Source organism: Dermochelys coriacea, chromosome 28 (assembly GCF_009764565.3).
Source record: "Dermochelys coriacea isolate rDerCor1 chromosome 28, rDerCor1.pri.v4, whole genome shotgun sequence".
Taxonomy (NCBI): Eukaryota; Metazoa; Chordata; order Testudines; family Dermochelyidae; genus Dermochelys; species Dermochelys coriacea.
The window spans coordinates 4,626,630-4,647,171 of NC_050095.1; the positions used below are offsets into that span (position 1 = coordinate 4,626,630).

The 20,542-nt window shown below is 45.4% G+C and overlaps 1 protein-coding gene across 44 annotated transcripts in view; it reads left to right on the top strand.

The window, feature by feature from the left end:
• LOC119849376 (zinc finger protein 420-like) overlaps positions 1 to 20,542 on the top strand; it is a 3,142,523-nt gene that overhangs the window by 1,956,748 nt on the left and 1,165,233 nt on the right. Inside the window, exon 2 of one of the 44 annotated variants that reach the window (XM_043503756.1) lies at positions 15,421 to 15,424. The exons of the other annotated variants lie outside the window; for them this stretch is intronic. Coding sequence (XP_043359691.1) covers positions 15,421 to 15,424 — 4 coding nt within the window. The remainder of the gene's footprint in view (positions 1 to 15,420; positions 15,425 to 20,542) is intronic. 44 annotated transcript variants of the gene reach the window in all.

Genomic DNA, 20,542 nt, shown 5'->3' on the forward strand with positions numbered 1-20,542 from the left:
AGTTGAAAAGGATCCTAAAGGGAGCAGGAAAGAATCCCCTAATTATCCTTCATGTGGGAACAAAGGATATGGCTAGATTCTTGCTGGAAAGTATTAAGGGAGACTATGCTAGGCTGGGGAAGATGCTTAAGGAAATTGAGGCTGAGGTGATCTTTAGTGGGATTCTGCCTGTTCCTAGAGAAGGGCAACAAAGGTGTGATAAAATTATGACTATCAACAGATGGCTCAGGCAGTGGTGCTATAAGGAGGGCTTTGGGATGTATGGCCACTGGGAGGCATTCACGGACTGAGGACAGTTCTCTCGGGATGGACTTCATCTGAGTAGGGAAGGAAATAGAGGCTGGCACAACTAATTAAGAGAGCTTTAAACTAGGAATTTGGGGGAGATGGTTGGGAGATGTCCAGGTAATCTCCACGCCGGATTTTAGCATTGAGAGGGAAGAAAACGAAGTAAGAAAGGATACAGCCGTGGGTAGGAGAATGTATATAAGGAGCGAGGGCAGTGTGGATACCAGTCTAATAGGTTATACTGGCTGTAGAATGACTGTGCCTAATAGGGTACAGAATGTGAGCGAGGCCAAACAGCAAAAATTAAGATGTTTGTACACCAATGCGAGGAGCCTAGGTAACAAAATGGAGGAACTAGAGCTACTGGTGCAGGAAGTGAAACCAGATATTATAGGGATAACAGAAACATGATGGAATAGTAGTCATGACTGGACTACAGGTATTGAAGGATATGTGCAGTTTAGGAAAGACCAAAATAAAGGTAAAGGTGGTGGAGTAGCATTGTATATCAATGATGAGGTAGAATGTAAAGAAATAAGAAGTGATGGAATAGATAAGACAGAGTCCATCTGGGAAAAAATTACATTGGGGAAGAAAACTACTGGAGCCTCCCCTGGGATAGTGCTTGGGGTGTGCTATAGACCGTCGGGATCTAATCTGGATATGGATAGAGCCCTTTTTAATGTTTTTAATAAAGTAAATACTAATGGAAACTGTGTGATCATGGGAGACTTTAACTTCCCAGATATAGACTGGAGGACAAGTGCTAGTAATAATAATAGGGCTCAGATTTTCCGAGATGCGATAGCTGATGGATTCCTTCATCAGGTAGTTGCTGAACCGACTAGAGGGGATGCCATTTTAGATTTGGTTTGGTGAGTAGTGAGGACCTCATAGAAGAAATGGTTGTAGGGGATAATCTTGGTTCAAGCGATCATGAGCTATTTCAGTTCAAACTGAACGGAAGGATTAACAAAAATAAATCTGCAACTAGGGTTTTTAATTTCAAAAGGGCTGACTTTCAAAAATTAAGGAAATTAGTTAGGGAAGTGGATTGGACTGAAGAATTTATGGATCTAAAGGTAGAGGAGGCCTGGGATTACTTTAAATCAAAGCTGCAGAAGCTATCAGAAGGTTGTATCCCAAGAAAGGGGAAAAATTCATAGGCAGGAGTTGTAGACTAAGCTGGATGAGAGGTGATTAAGAAGAAGCAGAAAGCATACAGGGAGTGGAAGATGGGAGGGATCAGCAAGGAAAGCTACCTTATTGAGGTCAGAACATGTAGGGATAAAGTGAGACAGGCTAAAAGTCAAGTAGAGTTGACCTTGCAAAGGGAATTAAAACCAATAGTAAAAGGTTCTATAGCCATATAAATAAGAAGAAAACTAAGAAAGAAAAAGTGGGGCCGCTAAACACTGAGGATGGAGTGGAGGTCAAGGATAATCTAGGCATGGCCCAATATCTAAACAAATACTTTGCCTAAGTCTTTAATAAGGCTAAAGAGGATCTTAGGGATAATGGTAGCATGACAAATGGGAATGAGGATATGGCGGTAGATATTACCATATCTGAGGTAGAAGCGAAACTCAAACAGCTTAATGGGACTAAATCGGGGGGCCCAGATAATCTTCATCCAAGAATATTAAAGGAATTGGCACCCGAAATTGCAAGCCCATTAGCAAGAATTTTTAATGAATCTGTAAACTCAGGGGTTGTACCGTATGATTGGAGAATTGCTAACATAGTTCCTATTTTTAAGAAAGGGAAAAAAAGTGATCCAGGTAACTACAGGCCAGTTAGTTTGACATCTGTAGTATGCAAGGTCCTGGAAAAAATTTTGAAGGAGAAATTAGTTAAGGACATTGAAGTCCATGGTAAATGGGACAAAATACAACATGGTTTTACAAAAAAGTAGATCGTGCCAAACCAACCTGATCTCCTTCTTTGAGAAAGTAACAGATTTTTTTAGACAAAGGAAACGCAGTGGATCTAATTTACCTAGATTTCAGGAAGGCGTTTGATACTGTGCCACATAGGGAATTATTAGTTAAATTGGAAAAGATGGGGATCAATATGAAAATTGAAATGTGGATAAGGAATTGGTTAAATGGGAGACTACAATGGGTCCTACTGAAAGGTGAATTGTCAGGCTGGAGGGAGGTTACCAATGGAGTTCCTCAAGGATCAATTTTGGGACCAATCTTGTTTAATCTTTTTATTACTGACCTCGGCACAAAAAGTGGGAGTGTGCTAATAAAGTTTGCGGATGACACAAAGCTGGGAGGTATTGCCAATTCAGAGAAGGATCAGGATATCATACAGGAGGATCTGGATGACCTTGTAAACTGGAGCAATAGTAATAGGATGAAATTTAATAGTGAGAAGTGCAAGGTCATGCATTTAGGGATTAATAACAAGAATTTTAGTTATAAGCTGGGGACGCATCAATAAGAAGTAACAGAAGAGGAGAAGGACCTTGGAGTATTGGTTGATCATAGAATGACTATGAGCTGCCAATGTGATATGGCTGTGAAAAAAGCTAATGCGGTTTTGGGATGCATCAGGAGAGGCATTTCCAGTAGGGATAAGGAGGTTTTAGTACCATTATACAAAGCACTGGTGAAACCTCACCTAGAATACCGTGTGCAGTTCTGGTCTCCCATGTTTAAAAAGGATGAATTCAAACTGGAGCAGGTACAGAGAAGGGCTACTAGGATGATCCGAGGAATGGAAAACTTGTCGTATGAAAGGAGACTTAAGGAGCTTGGCTTGTTTAGCCTAACTAAAGGAAGGTTGAGGGGAGATAGGATTGCTCTCTATAAATATATCAGAGGGATAAATACAGGAGAGGGAGAGGAATTATTTCAGCTCAGCACCAATGTGGACACAAGAACAAATGGGTATAAACTGGCCACCAGGAAGTTTAGACTTGAAATCAGACGAAGGTTTTTAACCATCAGAGGAGTGAAGTTTTGGAATAGCCTTCTAAGGGAAGCAGTGGGGGCAAAAGATCTATCTGACTTTAAGATTCTACTCGATAAGTTTATGGAGGAGATGGTATGATGGGATAATGGGATTTTGGTAATTAATTGATCTTTAAATATTCATGGTAAATAGGCCTAATGGCCTGTGATGGGATGTTAGATGGGGTGGGATCTGAGTTACCCAGGAAAGAATTTTCTGTAGTACCAGACCAGTGAATCTTGCCCATATGCTCAGGGTTTAGCTGATCGCCATATTTGGGGTCGGGAAGGAATTTTCCTCCAGGGCAGATTGGAAGAGGCCCTGGAGGTTTTTCGCCTTCCTCTGTAGCATGGGGCATGGGTCGCTTGCTGGAGGATTCTCTGCTCCTTGAAGTCTTTAAACCACGATTTGAGGACTTCAATAGCTCAGACATAGGCGAGAGGTTTTTCACAGGAGTGGGTGGGTGAGATTCTGTGGCCTGTGTTGTGCAGGTCGGACTAGATGATCATAATGGTCCCTTCTGACCTTAGTATCTATGAATCTATGAATCTGGAACTTAGGCTTTTTGCTAGATCTTAAAAGAAACAAGTACAAAAATTTAACACCCCAAATAGCTTTCTTCGGGGTTCAGCTTAAAAGTTACAAGCAAACAAATGCATCTGGGGTTAGCACAGAGGAGATCCACAAGCCAAAATAAAGAAAATAAATCTTATCACATCTAGCTAAGCATCCCTAATTTACTTACATATTTGTGGGGGTTCCAAATAAGTAATTCTAGGTATGATCTGATGAATTTTCATACCTGGTTCAGGCCTTACACAGCATTTCTGCTCTATCTCTTTCTCCAGAGAACAACAGACAAAGGGAAAGTTTCTTTCCCCATTTTAAAAAGTTCTAGCCTTCCCATTGGCTCTTTAGGTCAGGTGCCCACATTTTTCCCTTTACCTGGGGGACTTTTTAACCCTTTACAGGTAAAGCAAGTAGAGAACAGCTACCCAGAGGGATGTTTCGGCTAACTGGCTGGCTGTGTGTCCATCAAAGGGATCTACTCCCCCCCTTTTTTTTATCACCCCACCCATCACAGACGGTGCTGGCCAGCCTGGTTCAGGTCAGCTCCACACCGGCTGGGATTTCTTCCTGGAGGTTTAGGAAACAGAGTTAATAAGATACGTCCCCCTCTAATTTTACTAATAATTACATGACGAACTAAACAGTACTTTTTACATTTCAAGGCCTACAAGGAGTTGGAATGCAGGGACATTTTTACCTGGCTGATTCCGGGAATTCTTCCTGGGAGAGTGCATCAGCCACTTCGTTAGAGACTCCTAAACAGTAATGTACCCGGGGGATAGTGCGGGGAGCGGCCACTCCTGCTCTGAGCCCAGGTGGCACCTTTTTAATTTATAGGTGCTTTTTTAAATTTTCACTCACCCAGCGGTGCTCCGGGTCTTTGGCGGGGGGTGGGTGGGGGGCTTCACGTGCTCTGGCTCCTCGGCGGCATTTCGACAGCGAGGGCCTTCAGTGCCCAGCGAGGACCCTGATCGCCGCCCGGTGAGTACAAGTGGGGGGGGGGCACCTTTTCCTCTGCCCACTGCCCCTGTTCACACCACCTAGCCATGCCACTGCTACTGAAATGTGTTATATTTCAAAATTAAAATCTTCCAGAGCTAAACTCCCCCAAAGGAGTTTTTAGTTAGTCTCTTTGACAGTGTGAAGCTACTTCAGTGCAGCATGGCCAGAAAAATGGCCAAGGGTTACAAAGGCAAATAGATGTCTAAAAACCAAACCACATGAACATAGCTGAGGAGAACAGGAGAGGAGGCCATTCACAGCTTCTGTAACCTCCCACCTCTACCCCTTTCTCCAATTAGGGCCCAGTCTTGCAACCACTTACCCACGAGTAATTTTACTTACGAGTTAGTCCTGTTGGTATCCTCTCACCAGTTTCATGGCAGTGTAACTCCAGTGAATTAAGTGGTAGCTGCATGATTGGACTCTTAGATTTAAGCTTTTGGGGGCCAAAAAAATTTTTTTGGGGGGGGAGGGATAGCTCAGTGATTTGAGCATTAGCCTGCTAAACGCAGGGTTGTGAGTTCAATCATTGAGGGGGCCATTTAGGGATCTGGGGCAAAAATTGGGGACTGGTCCTGCTTTGAGCAGGGGGTTGGACTAGATACCTCCTGAGGTCCCTTCCAACTCTGATATTCTGTGATTCTATGGTCAGTCTGCAGGTGGAACTGCTGTCCCCAAATGGGTGGGCATAGCTTCTCCTGAGTATACACAATGGCATAGCATTCTGTTTCTGAGACTGACCAGTAATTTCCTTCTCAGAAAGTTTTTTGGGGAGGAACACGACAGGATGGAATTGTTGATCTGGTCCTTCCTGCGTTAAAACTGCTCCTCATAGATAGACTCATAAATAGTAAGGTCAGAAGGGACCATTATGATCATCTAGTCCGACCTCCTGCACAACGCAGGCCACAGAATCACACCCACCCAGTCCTGCAATAAACCTCTCACCTATGTCTGAGCTGTTGAAGTCCTCAAATCATGGTTTAAAGACTTCAAGGTGCAGAGAATACTCCAGCAAGTGACCCGTGCCCCATGTTACAGAGGAAGGTGAAAAACGATGCTCAGACACATCTGTCGTTATGACAAACGGTTGGTTTAAGTCTGGGGCCCTCAATACAGGGTCAGACATAAGGGCTGCCTTAAGCTGGTTAAAGGCTTTCTGACACTTTTCAGTCCACTGAACATTTGGCCATCCAAGCTCCCTTGATTTTGTCATCCACTTCCTGCTCGGCCTTGAACTGCTCCCTTGGTCCTGGAGACAGTAGTTCCTCGCTGGGTTGTGGACTTGGGCTTGGTCCCACTGGAAGCGATGCAGGTGATGGGGGTGTCTCCATCGATGGTGAACCGCTCTTCACTGGTGCACTCGGTTGTATTTCAGGCTCCAGTTGAGCCTCCGCACTCAGGCTCTGTGCTGCCCTTTGGTGCTGGCTCCCCTGACTCTGGTGGGTTTGCAAGCACATGCTCTGGTGCTGACTGCACTGGTAGTTACAATTCTTGGGCTGGTTCTGGCTGGGTTCCAGGAACTGGATCTACAACTGCTGCCATAGACTCTGGTCTGGGGTCTGGTTTTAACAGCTCTGGCTGGATTCCTGTAGGAGACTCAGGAATGGAGTTAGGTGTGGAGCTCTGTTTAGCCTGGCTGTGGGTGACATCCCCACCCTTTTTGTTAGCCTCACATGGTTGGCTAAGTCTTGTCCCAGCAGCATGGGAATGGGATAATCATCATAGACTGCAAAAATCCATATTCCTGACCAGTCCTTGTACTGGACAGGCAACCTAGCTGTAGGCAAGTTAAAATAGTTGGCCTTAAAGGGTTGCACCATCACTTGGGCCTCTGAGTTGATGAATTTGGGGTCCACCAGTGATTGGTGGAGAACTGACACTTGTGCTCCAGTGTCTCTCCACACAGTAATCTTCCTCCCACCCACACTCACAGTTTCCCTTTGCTCTGGGGGTATTTGCGAGACATCTGGGCCTGAAGGCTCTTGGTGGGACTCCGGGGTGATGAGTTGTAGTCAGCTGGTGTTCTTGGGGCAGTTGGCCTTCTAATGCCCCAGCTCGTTACATTTAAGGCTGGTGTTCTTGGGGCAGTTGGCCTTCACATGCCCCAGCTCATTACATTTAAGCATCACCCAGCTGACTGTGGGCTAGGGCGAGGTGGGTGGTTGGCAAGTAGGGTGGTGGGATGCGAGGGCATTGGGGTCTATCTGGCTGTGTGGAGGGTTACTCCTTGTGAGGTGGGGCCTTGGGCTGACCCCGATGGTGGGATTTTAACTCTGGTTGTCCCTTCTGGTATCCACTCCAACTGCTACTAGTTTTCTTCTTCTCCACCATCTCCACCCATTTGGCTCCGATCTCCCCCACCCCGGTTACAGTTTTGGGCTTCCCATCTAGGATGTACCTTTCTGTTTTCTCAGGAACACCCTCTAGGAACTGCTCCATTTGCATTAGGAGAGACAGATCCTCCAGAGACTCAACATTTGCTCCTGATATCCAGGCATCCCAATGTTTCACAATGTGTTTGGTGTGTCGGGGAAATGCCATGTCCGGTTTCCACCTTAGGGCTCTGAACCGCAGACAGGCCTGCTCAGGTGTTAGCCCCATCCTGATTCTGGCCTTTTGTTTAAAAAGTTTGTACTCGTTCATGTGTTCTTTAGGCATTTCAGCTGCCACCTCTGCTAAGAGTCCATTGAGCTCCGGCCTCAGGTCCACAATATACTGGTCTATAAGGGTATTGTATCCAAGGCAGGCCCTTTCAAAATTTTCTAAGAAGGCCTCTGTATCATTGCCTACCTTGTAGGTGGGAAATTTCTTGGAATGGGGAGCGGTACCTGGAGAAGGATTGTTAGGGCAACCTGGTTGATCCAGCTTAGCCTTTTCTAGCTCTACGCGCTTCAGCTCCACTTCCAAGTGCTTCACCTCTCTCCTCTCCTCTGCTTCTGCCTCCAAGCACTTCATCTGTCTCCTCTCCTCCGCTTCCAACTCCACGTGCTTCATCTGTAGGAAGATATCCCTCTCTTCTGCAGTTAGAACTTGGTCTGGGTGAAGGGAATCCCTCCATCCTGGCATCTGGATCTCGGTTGGGGGAGGGTTGACCCTTCCCTCCTGGGAAATTCCTGGTCCCCCATCCCTTTCCTGCATTGCTGTCATGGAGCTGGATGTCTGGGCTTGATCTGGGTCTGTCTTCTCTGTGGCATGCCGCTTTGGGAAGACTGGCTGCTCTAGGATTTTCATGCCCGACCTCAACATCATGCACAGGCTGCCCTACTCTAACCTAACTATTTTGTTGCCACGAAGCTGGAAAAGAAAAAAAATCTGCTTCTTTGACTCCCTGGCTTTGCAGGCTAATCCTTTGGCGTGCCTGTTCCCCCTCTGGTACAAAAGAAAAGAAAAGAAAAGAAAAGAAAAGAAAAGAAAAGAAAAGAAAGGTGGGGGACTCCCTGGCTTTCAAGCAGCCAAAAGGAAAAATGTGTCCTTTTAAAATCCTGAGGTCTGTGCTTCTAGTTCAAAATTTTCAAGTAAAACTATTTCCCCATGTTATTTCTCCCCCCCCCCCCCGCCCTCCCCCACTGTTCCTCAGACATTCTTGTTAACTGCTGGAAATGGCCCACCTTGCTTGTCACCATGAAAGGTTTTCCTCCTTTCCCCGCCCTGCTGGTGATGGCTTATCTTAAGTGATCACTCTCCTTACAGTGTGTATGATAAAACCCATTGTTTCATGTTCTCTCTGTGTGTATATAAATCTCCCCCTGTATTTTCCACCGAATGCATCCGATGAAGTGAGCTGTAGCTCACGAAAGCTTATGCTCAAATAAATTTGTTAGTCTCTAAGGTGCCACAAGTACTCCTTTTCTTTTTAAAAATAAATACTTGCCACTCCAGGCTTGTATTAAACTCCACTTTTCTCTGACCTTGGTTTGGTAAACTCTGCCACCACCCAAATACAAAAAAACCCCAACCCCTTCAGGCCCAGGAAAGAGCACTTGGGAATTCCTCCCTGTGGGGTACCCTCAAGCCTTTCACACACACACACCCCTCCGGGGAAGAGATGAGAAAGAAAAAAAAGGAAATTAGTGGTTGCCACCAGATAATTAAACAAAATGTGCACAAACTTCTTAGGACACCAAAAATCGAATCCTGTTCTTAAAAAAAAAAAGTAAATTTTATTAAAAACAAAAAGAAAGAAAATACATTTGGAACTTAGGCTTTTGCTAGATTTTAAAAGAGCAATTCCAAAAATTAAGCACCCAAAATAGCTTCTTGAGGGTTCAACTTAAAGGTTACCAGCAAACAAAAGCATCTGGGGTTTGCACAGAGGAGATCCACAAGCCAAAATAAAGAAATAACCTGATCGCGTGTACCTAAACATTCCATATCCCAGTGAGTCCTGCTAGGTATGGAAAATAATTTTTCATACCTGGTTCAAATCTTACACAGCATTCCTGCTTATAGCATTGCTGCTTGTGTCCCTGCAGCCCAGAGAACAACAGACAAAGGGAAAGTTTCTTTCCCCATTTTGAAAAGTTCTACCTTCCCACTGGCTCTTTTGGTCCGGTGCCCACTTTTTCTTCTTTACCTGGGGGACTTCTTAACCCTTTACAGGTAAAGCAAGTAAAGAACAGCTAACCAGAGGGATTTTACAGCAAACTGGATGGCTGGGTGTGCATCAAAGGGAGCAATAACCCCCCCCCACACACACACACACACACACACACAAACATACACACTTATTTATCACAGGGGGTATGATAGAAGTCTATAAAATCATGACTGGTGTGGAGTAAGTAGATAATGAACTGTTATTTACTCGTCATAACACAAGAACTAGGGGGCACCAAATGAAATGAATAGGCAGCAGACTTAAAACAAACCGAAGGAAGTATTTTTTCAGACAACACGCAGTCAACCTATGGAACTCATTGCAAGAGGATGTTGTGAAGGCCAAGAAAAATAGCTGTTTTTTAAAAGAACTAGCTAAATTCATGGAGGATAGGTCCATCAATGGCTATTAGCCAGGAAGGGCTGGGATGGTGTCCCTAGAATTCTGTTTGCCAGAAGCTGGAAATGGGTGACAGGGAATGAATCACTTGATGATTATCTGTTATGTTCATTCCCTCTGGGGCACTTGGCATTGGCCACTGTGGAAGACAGGATACTGGACTAGGTGGACCTTTGGTCTGCCTCAGTGTGGTTGTTCTTATGTTGTGTTCTTATGAACTGGGATGTATGAGCTCCCATGGCCCTCTGTAGATCTGCCCTTCTCAGCTCTCAGTTTTCATTGACTCCAGCCTTTTTTTCTATTCATCATCAGCATCATCCCAAACAAGCTGCCCTCACCTCCCATCCCCTAAAAGACTTCTCTTCTCTCTCAGCAGTGACTTTCCCTCCATTTCCTTGCCCCTCAGTCTGTGCTGATTGGACCCTTCCCTCTAGTCCTGGAGGATTCTCCCTTCTCCTTCCTCATCAAGCTGCCCAGTGGATGGGAATCTTCAAAGCACCCAGGTGATTTAGGAGCAGAAACTCATCCCCAGACCTTCCATGTGGTTGGCACTTGTCCTTCACTGCTCATGATTGAAACTCGTGCAGGAAGACTCTTGGGCCACATCCCCGCTGGGCATAAACAAAGCAGCAAGGCAAAAAGAGAATATGGACAACCCAGAGACTGAACCAAGGGCCTTATACTGGCAAAACATGTGCTTTACCACGGAGCTTCAACCCCAGACAGGCTATGGGTGCTAGGTGTTACATGGTAACCTCTCCATCAGCTCCAGACGTATCATTTGCCATTTTCCAAATGTGGTGGGGCAGCTTCCCCACACAGGCAGGAGAAAGGATGAGGCAGCCGTGGAGAGGCTGAGCAGAACCCAGGCAATCAGGAAAGGACTTATTGGGAGAACCGATCAGGAGAAGGCTTGCTGGAGCAGCCCATATAATTCTCAGGATGGCCAGCAGAAGGTGCCTCGGTGCTGAGACATGCCCCATTACACCAAGACTTAGACACAAGGAAGGCTCTCTCTGTCTTGAACAAGCACTTAGAAAGATTGCGCTGACAGGTCCTTTCTTTTTATGAAAAGAAATACAAAAAAGGAGCCAACAGAGACGCTAGGTTCAGCAAGGAAGAACTGGCAGGACAAGCCAGGATCTCCTAGTTCGTAGGAAGGCTCTTCAGCCAGCTCTTCCCAAAGACCACTGTCTAGAGGCCTTTTAACAACCACTGCAGATGTTCACCACAAAAGAGCCAAAGAGATGCCAAAATAGAGTTCTCCACTGCCTGCAGGCGTCAAGCTACCAGGAGATCTGTGCACAGAGAGGCCTCTGCTGATGGAAACATGCTTTGGTAGAGACTCTTCTTACACCAGCCATGGTCATATAGTGCTTAGCACTCTGCGTTGTGGCTTCAACATCCACAGATGCAAATTCAGTTATGGGGACATTTTTCTTGTCTCCACGTTTGTCTGATGCCTCCTTTCAACGCTTATTGCCAAAAAGACCTGTTTCTTTTGCAAGCAATGTACAGCTAGGCAAAGGCTGTCTTCTCCATTTCCTGAAAAGATCAACCAAGCTGTGGGGAGAGGAGACACGTTCAGCCAGGCACCACGGGGTGCTGGATCCGAATCTCCTCTTTAGTCAGCAGGTGTCTGTTTGGGGGCTTTCCCTTCACTCCCTCCCCTGGTTCTTCTCACTTAGGCAGAAATCAAGACACCAGAAATCCAAAGTGCCAGCAATGTGATGTTTATTAGGGCTAGTTTCAAGCAAGAATATCCATAGCTCCACATGCCATCAGAGTCTGTTTCCCAGTGTTCTGTTCACAGCTCTGACACCGCAGAGCCTTTATATGTGTCCCTTTCCCCCTTCCTTTTAGCAGGCCCAAATATACCTGCAGTGCACGCTCCTGGTCATGAGTCTGGGGGCTCAGTACCACCTCTTTTGTACCCCATGGGAGGGGTAAGAAGTGAGATTGTGTACTGGTCAAGGCCAGGCTTTTCTTTGGCTTTTAGTGCGTCTTCTGCCTCCCCCATTCCCCTCCTTGCCCCTCCCAACTGGTTGCTTGACCTTGGCTTGAGAGAGGAGCCAGGCAGCCTTCCAGTGTGTGCTCACATATTACACTCCCACCATACCTAGTAACACTTTAGCTCTATCCCTTAACTTTTCCATTAGACTAACAATCCCATCTGGCTGGGCAGAAGCAACCTACAGTGTCTTTGTTCTTTCTTCACACATATTAGTAAGGATATAAGAGTATCAAAAATCAAACACAAAATTCTATCTCAGGCTAACAAACAGGCCTATATACTCACAGGGCCTTGGCCAGATTAGCCACTTTGCTGCTCTCTGGGAGCTTTGTTCTAACTTCTCCCTTTTTCATCTATAACAATTAAAGGAAAGTGAAAGGAGAGTAACTCCATTTCCTGCAAGACCTACAGAGATTGCACTATCAGGGTCTCTGTGCGGAGACACACTCAGCGAATCACAAGCACGTGTGTTGCAGCAATTGCAGTTCAAGCAACCACCTTGCCAAGGCCCGTCACAGCAGCCTTTTCATCAGCTCCAGCCTTGTGGTTTGACTTTTTTCCAATGCTCCTCTGCAAAGAAGCCTTTCCCATAACAATCTATTAATTAGATTACCGATGGAGGTCTCTTGTGTTTTCTAGAAAGACATAGGAAAATGTGAGTGGAGGTGGTCGTAGAGTGATAGACCACAAAAGTCATTTAGTCAAACCTCCTCTTCTTGGCCTGATGTTGTTTAACACCTTCATTAATTACCTCGATGAAGGAATAGAGAGAAAACGGATCAAATTTGCAGATGACTTTGCATACTATTTCTCTGAGTTGGTTGAAATCCAACTGTCTGAATTCCAGTGCTCTTGTTTTGCTTTTCTCATGTTCTCCTTTCCACAAGATCTTGAATTCTATCAGATCAGGATCACTTCCCTCCCACCTTCCCAATCACCTTCACATTCCCAACTCATTTACCCCTGTTGGTCAAAAAGAAATCTAAAATGGATAACCCTCTGGTTGTTTCCTCAACTTTATGAATCAGAAAGTTGTCGTCTATGCATGCTAAGAATTTTCAGGCCATATTACATTTTGTTGTAATAATCTTCCAACAGATATGTATCCCAGTATATTCTGATATTCTTGTCCCACATACTCATAAAAACTTTGCAGTATTTCCACACAAACGGTGAATACATGAAAATATCCAAAAATATCCAAAAACAGGATAGTATCCCTTGTAATTCAGTATACTTGTGCACAATGTGAGCAGGACATCCAAGGCCTATCACTTCCCTTTTTAAGCCCATCTTTACTTTGGCGTGCAAATGTTCTCATCCATGTCTGTATTGACCACCAAAGTTTATCTTTGTATTATCTGCTTCCATACTTATTCAGAACATTTATTATCTCAGCTGCAATAAGTTCTGATGTTTCTTCTTTAAGTTTGACAAAATACACAGGCTTAGTTTGAAGACACAAACTGCCTTCATAACTCTTGAAATTGTGAACCAAGAGAGGAAGTAATTTCACATATCTGTGATTCAATGCACTGACAGTGCCACATATTCAACATTTTTCAGGTTGTCAATTAATTCATTATTGCCCATGAAGCAAAACATTTGCAACTATTCCTTCACACTTTGTCTGTGCACATCAACATGAGCACTAAGGACACTCACTATTCATTTCTGCTTTGTAGTCCCTCTGTCAATAGCTTGCTACCAAAAGCTTGATTTGAAGTCTTGATATGAGCGCGCTTCTCATCAGACACTAAGAGACTTAAGCAGTTTGCATCTGTGACATTATGAGTGTAATATAATATCTCATTGAAAGGTGACAGTGCCAGAAAGAGTTAATTAACTCACAGACTGACCTGACCCATTGCCGAACTTGAGAGACTGGTTAGGAAGATATGTAAATGAATAGAGCTTTGAAATGCCAGACTATATTGTTAGAGATAGAAGGGTGGAAGTTTGTTCAGGTCTTGTGATGTAAGCAAACAAGTTTTGTCTATTGCCATAGCTTTGATTCAAAGATCAAAAGAGGGAATATTAACATTTAGGAAGACACTTGAGTGAAATAGTATGATTGTCTATGTCTCTTTGAAGGTTGTGATATTCTGTATCTGAACTGTTTAATGGATAAATTATCCTGTGCTAATTGCCATGATGTTTGGAAGAAGAAAAGTTAAGCCTATTGTTTTCTCAGGCCAAAAGACTGCAGGAAATGTATAAAAACCTGGGGATACGATCCTTCTCCATCTCAGATCTGCTTTGGGTTTCAAGAAGGGGAAACCCTAAGCCATAAGGATTGAGATCCCCAGTCACTGACTGGAGTCACCCTGAATATGGACATTGGACTATAACCTATGGACTATTTCTAAAAGGACTTTTGGCAACTACAAGCTCATCTCTGCTATGTATCTGAACCTCAAGAACTGAATTCAAGTCTGTATGTATATTGATCTTTTAATGATCACTCTCTCTCTCTCTTTCCTTTTTTAATAAATTTTAGTTTAGTTAATAAGAATTGACTGTAAGCGTGTATTTGGGGTAAAATCTAAGTTATTATTTGACCTGGGTCTGGGGCTTGGTCCTTTGGGGTCAGGAGAACCTTTTCTTTGATACAATGAAATAAGATTTTCAGAATTTATCATCCTATGTTTGACATGTGTGTCTGGATGGAGGCTGGAGGATGGGTACTTTAAGGGAACTGCATTACTTGGACTTCTGAGTAACCAGGGAGGTGCTATAGAAGCTGTTTTGGGCTGGCTGGGTAAATCTAAGTATTGGAATATCCACCAGTGTTTGGGGTTTGTCTGCCCCATTTTGTTTGCAGTTCACCCTGATTGAGTGACCTCAGCTGGCTCCCACGGGCAGCACCATCAGAGCATCCTAGGTTCCAAGACCAGAAGAGACAGTTATAATAATGTAGTCTGACCTCCTGTATAACACTGGCCATTGAACATTCCCAGAATAACTCTTCGAGCAGATCTTTTAGCAAAACATGCAATCTCAATTTAAGAATGGTCAGTGATAGAGAATCCACCACGACTCTTGGTAAGCTGTTCCAATGGCTAGTTACTCTCATGGTTAAAAATATACACCTTATCTCTAGTCTGAATTGGTCTTGCTTCAATTTCCAGCTATTGGATCATGTTAAACCTTTCTCCTCTAGATTGAGGAGCCCAGTATTAAATATTGGTTCCCCACTTAGATATTTATAGATTGGGATCAAGTCACCCCTTAACCTTCTCTGTCTTAAGCTAAATAGATTGAGCTCTTTTAGTCTAACCCTACAAGTTGTGTTTTCTAATCCTTTTATCATTCAGCTAGATCATATCACAACAACTGCCCCTGTTCCAGGTGGGCAACTATACTCCACACTTTTAGTGAGTTCTCTTCTGACCAGAGAGGGGGCGTGTATATTAGGAACATCAAGCATTACTGCTGGCTACATAGGGAGAGGAGAAGACCCCTGAATGAAGAAAATAAACTCTCCAGGCTATAGAATCTATGATCTGACTGGGCTGTGAGTGGGAGTCTACAAATGCCTGTCTCATTGCTCTGCCGGGGTTTTGGACAGAAGCCAGAGCAGGATGGTAGGCAAATAGCCTGGAGGCCCTACAGTGCACCTTTTAGTATACTAGAGTTTAGCATCCAATTAATCTGCCACAAGTTGGCACTGCGTGTAAAATACCTCATTTAAATGAACTCCTGGTAGAGCATTAAAAGATCTAATGCTGAATGCATCTGGTGTGTGTGTAACCAGTCCCTATCTAGTACAGAGGAACATCATTACCTTCAACTCAGTGGCCTTTCTCTGTCGGTGATTGGGGCAATCCCATGTGCTGATGCATTTTTTCTTGCATATGGTAGTCTATAATTTTCATTCACAAGTGCACAAAACAGAGATCAAACCTCATGGAGCATAAATGAAGGTACCTCTCACGTCCAGCAGAATGTGCCATATGAGAGACGAGTTTTGCACCTCTCATAGACAGACAATGTCAGCTGGGAGGGGAGTTTAACATTGACCAACCAGCTTTACACTCCCACAGATTCTGGAACTTTCTCACTAGTGCCTGTCTGTGTAATTGAAACCATCCCACACCTGACTCCCTGCCAGCCCTAACCGATACCTAACAAGTTCAGCTTGTGTTCGGATTCTATCAAGCAGAGCAGTGAGAGCCAGAAAGCACTTTTGACTTCTTGCAAGGATTTGCTTGAAAAGAGAGAGAGTGTGAGAGAGAGAGAGAGAGGATGTTTGTGAGTAGTATGTTTGGCCACTAATATTACAGCATTAAAAACACAAGAGACAGGTAGTTTCCTAGTCAGCAGTGTTTCCACCTGTGTGGGGACACCCCAGTGAATTTCTGATCCATCACATTAAGCACTCAGCCAAAATTACCTAACATCCAGTTTCTTCGTGACCCTTTAATTGAGTTCTCTATAGGAGGGAGCTTCTAGGAATTGGTATTCCTGGCTGCAGGTTGGGTCTAGCTTCCCCCAGCCTTTGGATCCATGTAGTACATGATCCCAAGGGGAGCCATCTCCTAGAGCTTCCCCATGTCCCGTGGAACTCAGAACAGTGAGAAACATGTAAGTTATCTGTAAGGTGAAAATTTATGTAAAACATGACAACATTTCTCCTTTATTTGTGGTGGAGGGAAGCCTCATAGTTCCTATAAGGCCAAATATTGATATTTCTATGGGTTTCTGCTTATACAGGGAAATTGACAGTTGTTATTGATATCAGCAATTTCTGGGTATCATTTATATAAAGATGTGCTCTTTAATAGTTATCAAATTTATCATATTCAGCAACATAGTATCTGCTCAATTTTATCAATGTGTATGGAGAGTGGATATCAATTACTCTCTGAATTCATGCGTGGGCATGGCCGTCCCCTCCTCTTGCCCTGCCCTCGGTTGCTCTGTGGCATATAAGCATTCCCTTAGAGCTGTCAGCAAGAGCTTCCTCTGCTCTAGGGCCCAGAGGAGGAAAGGTGTGCTAGGTTCCAGCCTTGGACTCTCTCCCTCCTGCCTTTCCCTGACTATTAAGCCTGGCCTGGGACTGCTTCCCTTAAGTGCCATGTGGGCAAGAGGAAGCACGTGGCAGCTGCAGGTACAAGGACCAAACTTGTGGGGATCAGGTGAAGCAGCAAGAAACACAACCGTCAGGTCAACCAGCAGGAATCTTTTGCCAGACTGTTAAATTCTAGGACCCCAACCTATTGCAGCCAGCTTGTTGAACCAGCTGGACCAAAGCCCTAGCTCCAGTGAGCATCAGTGACCCAGCAGGAAGGAAAAAAACCTCACTTTGGAGCAAGGAAGTCAAACACATTGAACGCCAAGGCTTTGCAGCAAACCAACACAGCACCAGGAGGTCCCACTGGTATTTGAACTCAGATGGTAGGATTCAGTCCGGAGGGCTGACCATTGCACCATGGGACCTGCAGCTACTGTCATTTCAGGACTCCTGTGTGACCCTCAGCTGGTTGGTTTGCACTCTGCACTCATTGCTTCCCTCCAGCTGCTTCCTCTCTCAGGACTCTCCTCCTCCATCTCTGCTGCTCTCCTCCCTTAGACATTGAACCCAGCCCTTGTTGCTGCCGACACCAACTGGCAGAAGGGCCTATAAATCCCCTGCCTGAGGCGAGGCCAATGCATGTGGTGGGCCATAAGCACCACAGGATTTAACCCTGTCTGCTTCCTTCCCCATGTCTCTTACTTAGATGATATGGAAGTACACCTGTGGCTGGAGATATGAATTTGTGGGCACAGCATTGTGCAGTGGGCTTCCAAGACAGCCTGTAATTCAGCGAACCGGTTGTTACATTTTGAAGCCGGTTTAGAACCGGTTGTTAAAGGGGTGGGAAAGCTCCGGCCCGTGGGCCGTCCTGTCCGTCCCACCTGAGCTCTTGGCTGGGGAGACCCCCCTGTGAATTTTTATTCACCCGGCGGCACTCCGAGCCTTCAGCAGCACTTCCGTGGGGGGTCCTTCAGTGCCGCCGAAGGCTCGGAGCGACTGAAGGAACCGGTTCTTCAGCTTCTGGTAGCTCATCACTGGGTGGGGTGCAGGATCTGGGAGGGAGTTTGGATGCTGGGTGCAGGCTTTGGGCTGGGACAGGGGCTGGGGATGCAGGAGGGGTGAGGGGCATGCATTCAGTCATTTCATAGGCAGAGTTTTAAGGTTATTCAGATTTGGGGAACTATTCTTCTTATCATCTTCCAGTTGTAGATTTCAGAGGTGTTCAAACACTCCCACCCACTGAGCCGCACTGTTACACCCCAATCTAATAGAAAGGCTGGGAGGTCTCCAAGTTCATAAAAAGAAACATAGATAAAAAATAGAAAAAGGAACAAAACATTTCTAAGATGATAAGTGTTGGATCTCTCCATCTCTGTCTCTGGATTTACCTGGAGTAGGATCTGTAGCTGCAGTTTAGGAACCAGGTAATGCACTAGATGGTCCAGCACTGTGGGCAAGCAGGCTTTTCAGGTACAGGGAAACTAGTGAAGGCTGCATAGCCTGTCAATGTTGTGCTTCATTCCCCGGAGGGGATCAGTGCTGGGATCCTGGCAGTCAGTCTCTCTGAGGCTAGGTCTACATGGGCACAGTTACAGCTCCAGCAGTTACAGTGCCGCTCAGAGACCACTGAAGAGAAACTGCTATTCTGTGTTCACACTGTCAGCTGCTTGTCGCAATCGCATATTCAAACTTGCAGCACTTGCAGCGGTATTCAGAGCAGTGCACTCAGTATCCCACTGAGCATCTCTTCCTTTTCTGCTGCTAAGAGTTGTGGGAAGGCGGAGGGGGTTGCGGGGCATCCCGGGACCTGTCCTAATGCCCCATGATGCATTGCTTCGCATCCAAGCAAAGCCTGTGCTTCCATACAAATTTGGTGCCATCTTTCAATGGTTTGTGTACTGAGCATTCTGCCTCTTTGGGCAGCAGGAATGGATCCTGCACTGTTGACGAACATGCTGCTCACTCTATTAACACATCACAAGTGGCAGTGGAGTTATTCCTTAAACTACAAAGGCAATGGAAGTTCAGCACTGATCTTTCCACACGTAGTAGCTATGACACAAGATTGCTTATGGCTTTCACGGAGGTGCTGACCACAGTGGAACGCTGCTTTTTGGCTCGGGAAACAAGCACTGAGTGGTGGGATCACATTGTCATGCACATCTGGGATGACGAGCAGTGGCTGCAGAGCTTTCAAATGAGGAAAGCCAGATTCATGGGACTGTGTGATGAGCTTGCTCAGCCCTGAAGCACAAGAACATGAGAATGAGAGCTGCCCTGTTGTTGGAGAAGCACGTGGCAGTTGCACTGTGGAAGCTGGCTACTACAGACTGCTACCAATCGGTCGTTAACCAGTTTGGAGTGGGAAAGTCGACCGCTGGACCTGTGTTGACAAAAATACGCAGTGACTCTGGGCAACGTGCATCCCATTGTGGATGCCTTTGCACAAATGGGCTTCCCTATTTGTGGCGGGTGATAAATGGCACACACATTCTAATTCTTGCAGCATACTACCTAGCCACCAAGTACATTAATCACAAGGGGTATTTTTCTATGGTTCTCCAGGCACTTGTGGATCACCATGGGCATTTCACAGACATTAACACAGGCTGGTCCAGAAAGGTGCATGACACACGCACCTTTCAGAACACTAGCCTGTTCAGGAAGCTGCAAGCAAGGACTTTCTTCCCAGACCAGATCACCATAGGAGAAGTTGAAATGCCCATTGTGATCCTGGGAGACCCTGCCTGCCCCTTAATGCCGTGGCTTATGAAGCCGTACACGGGGCATCTTGACAGCAGCAAGGAGCAGTTCAACAACAGGCTGAGCAAGAGTAGAATGACAGTTGAGTGCTTTTGGCCATTTAAAGGCCCGCTAACTCTGCCTGCATGGCAGGCTGGACCTGACCAATGACAATATTCCTATGCTTATACCCGCATGTTATACGCTCCATAATATTTGTGAAGGGAAAAGGTGAAAGCTTCACTCAGGGCTGGATTACTGAAGCTCAGCGCCAGGAAGCTGAATTTGAACAGCCAGAGACCAGACTATTAGAGGGGTGCAGCATGGGGACATAAGGATCAGGGATGCCTTGAGGCAGCAATTTGAAGCTGAAAGCCACTAGTACTCGTTGCCATGAACGGCAGGCAGTGCAGTGCTTGTAATGCTAGGAGGTGATTGTGATTGGTGCAGACGATGCACTATGAAGGTTTAAGAAAATTGCCTGTTGCTTTTCAGGGCTCTGTTTGCCTTCAATTAATGGAATAAAGATTGCTTTCAAACCAAAACTATTCTTTTATTAAAAAACAACCACTGGAGGAGAGAGACAAACAAACAAACACATCATCACTGTGGGAGATGAGGAAAGGGAGTGTCCCATGAGGAGGTGAGGTGAGGTCCAGGGACTGTTAAAAATTTTGTGCATGTCCAGGTATCATATGCAACTTTATCCTCTGGATTACAGTGCAGTGGGTACTGTACTTCAGCAGGAATGAACTGCAGAGGGATGGGTGGTTGAGTGCACTGGGTACTGGACATCCACAGGGCTGGACTGTGATGGAGCAGGAGTGGAATGCAGAGGGTACAGACTGGAGCCAACAGGTTGATAAGACTGTGTTAGCCGTGTCTGGGGGCACACTGGAAAGAGGTTTGCGACAGCGTCTGCAGGGGTAGGCACACAAAGCGC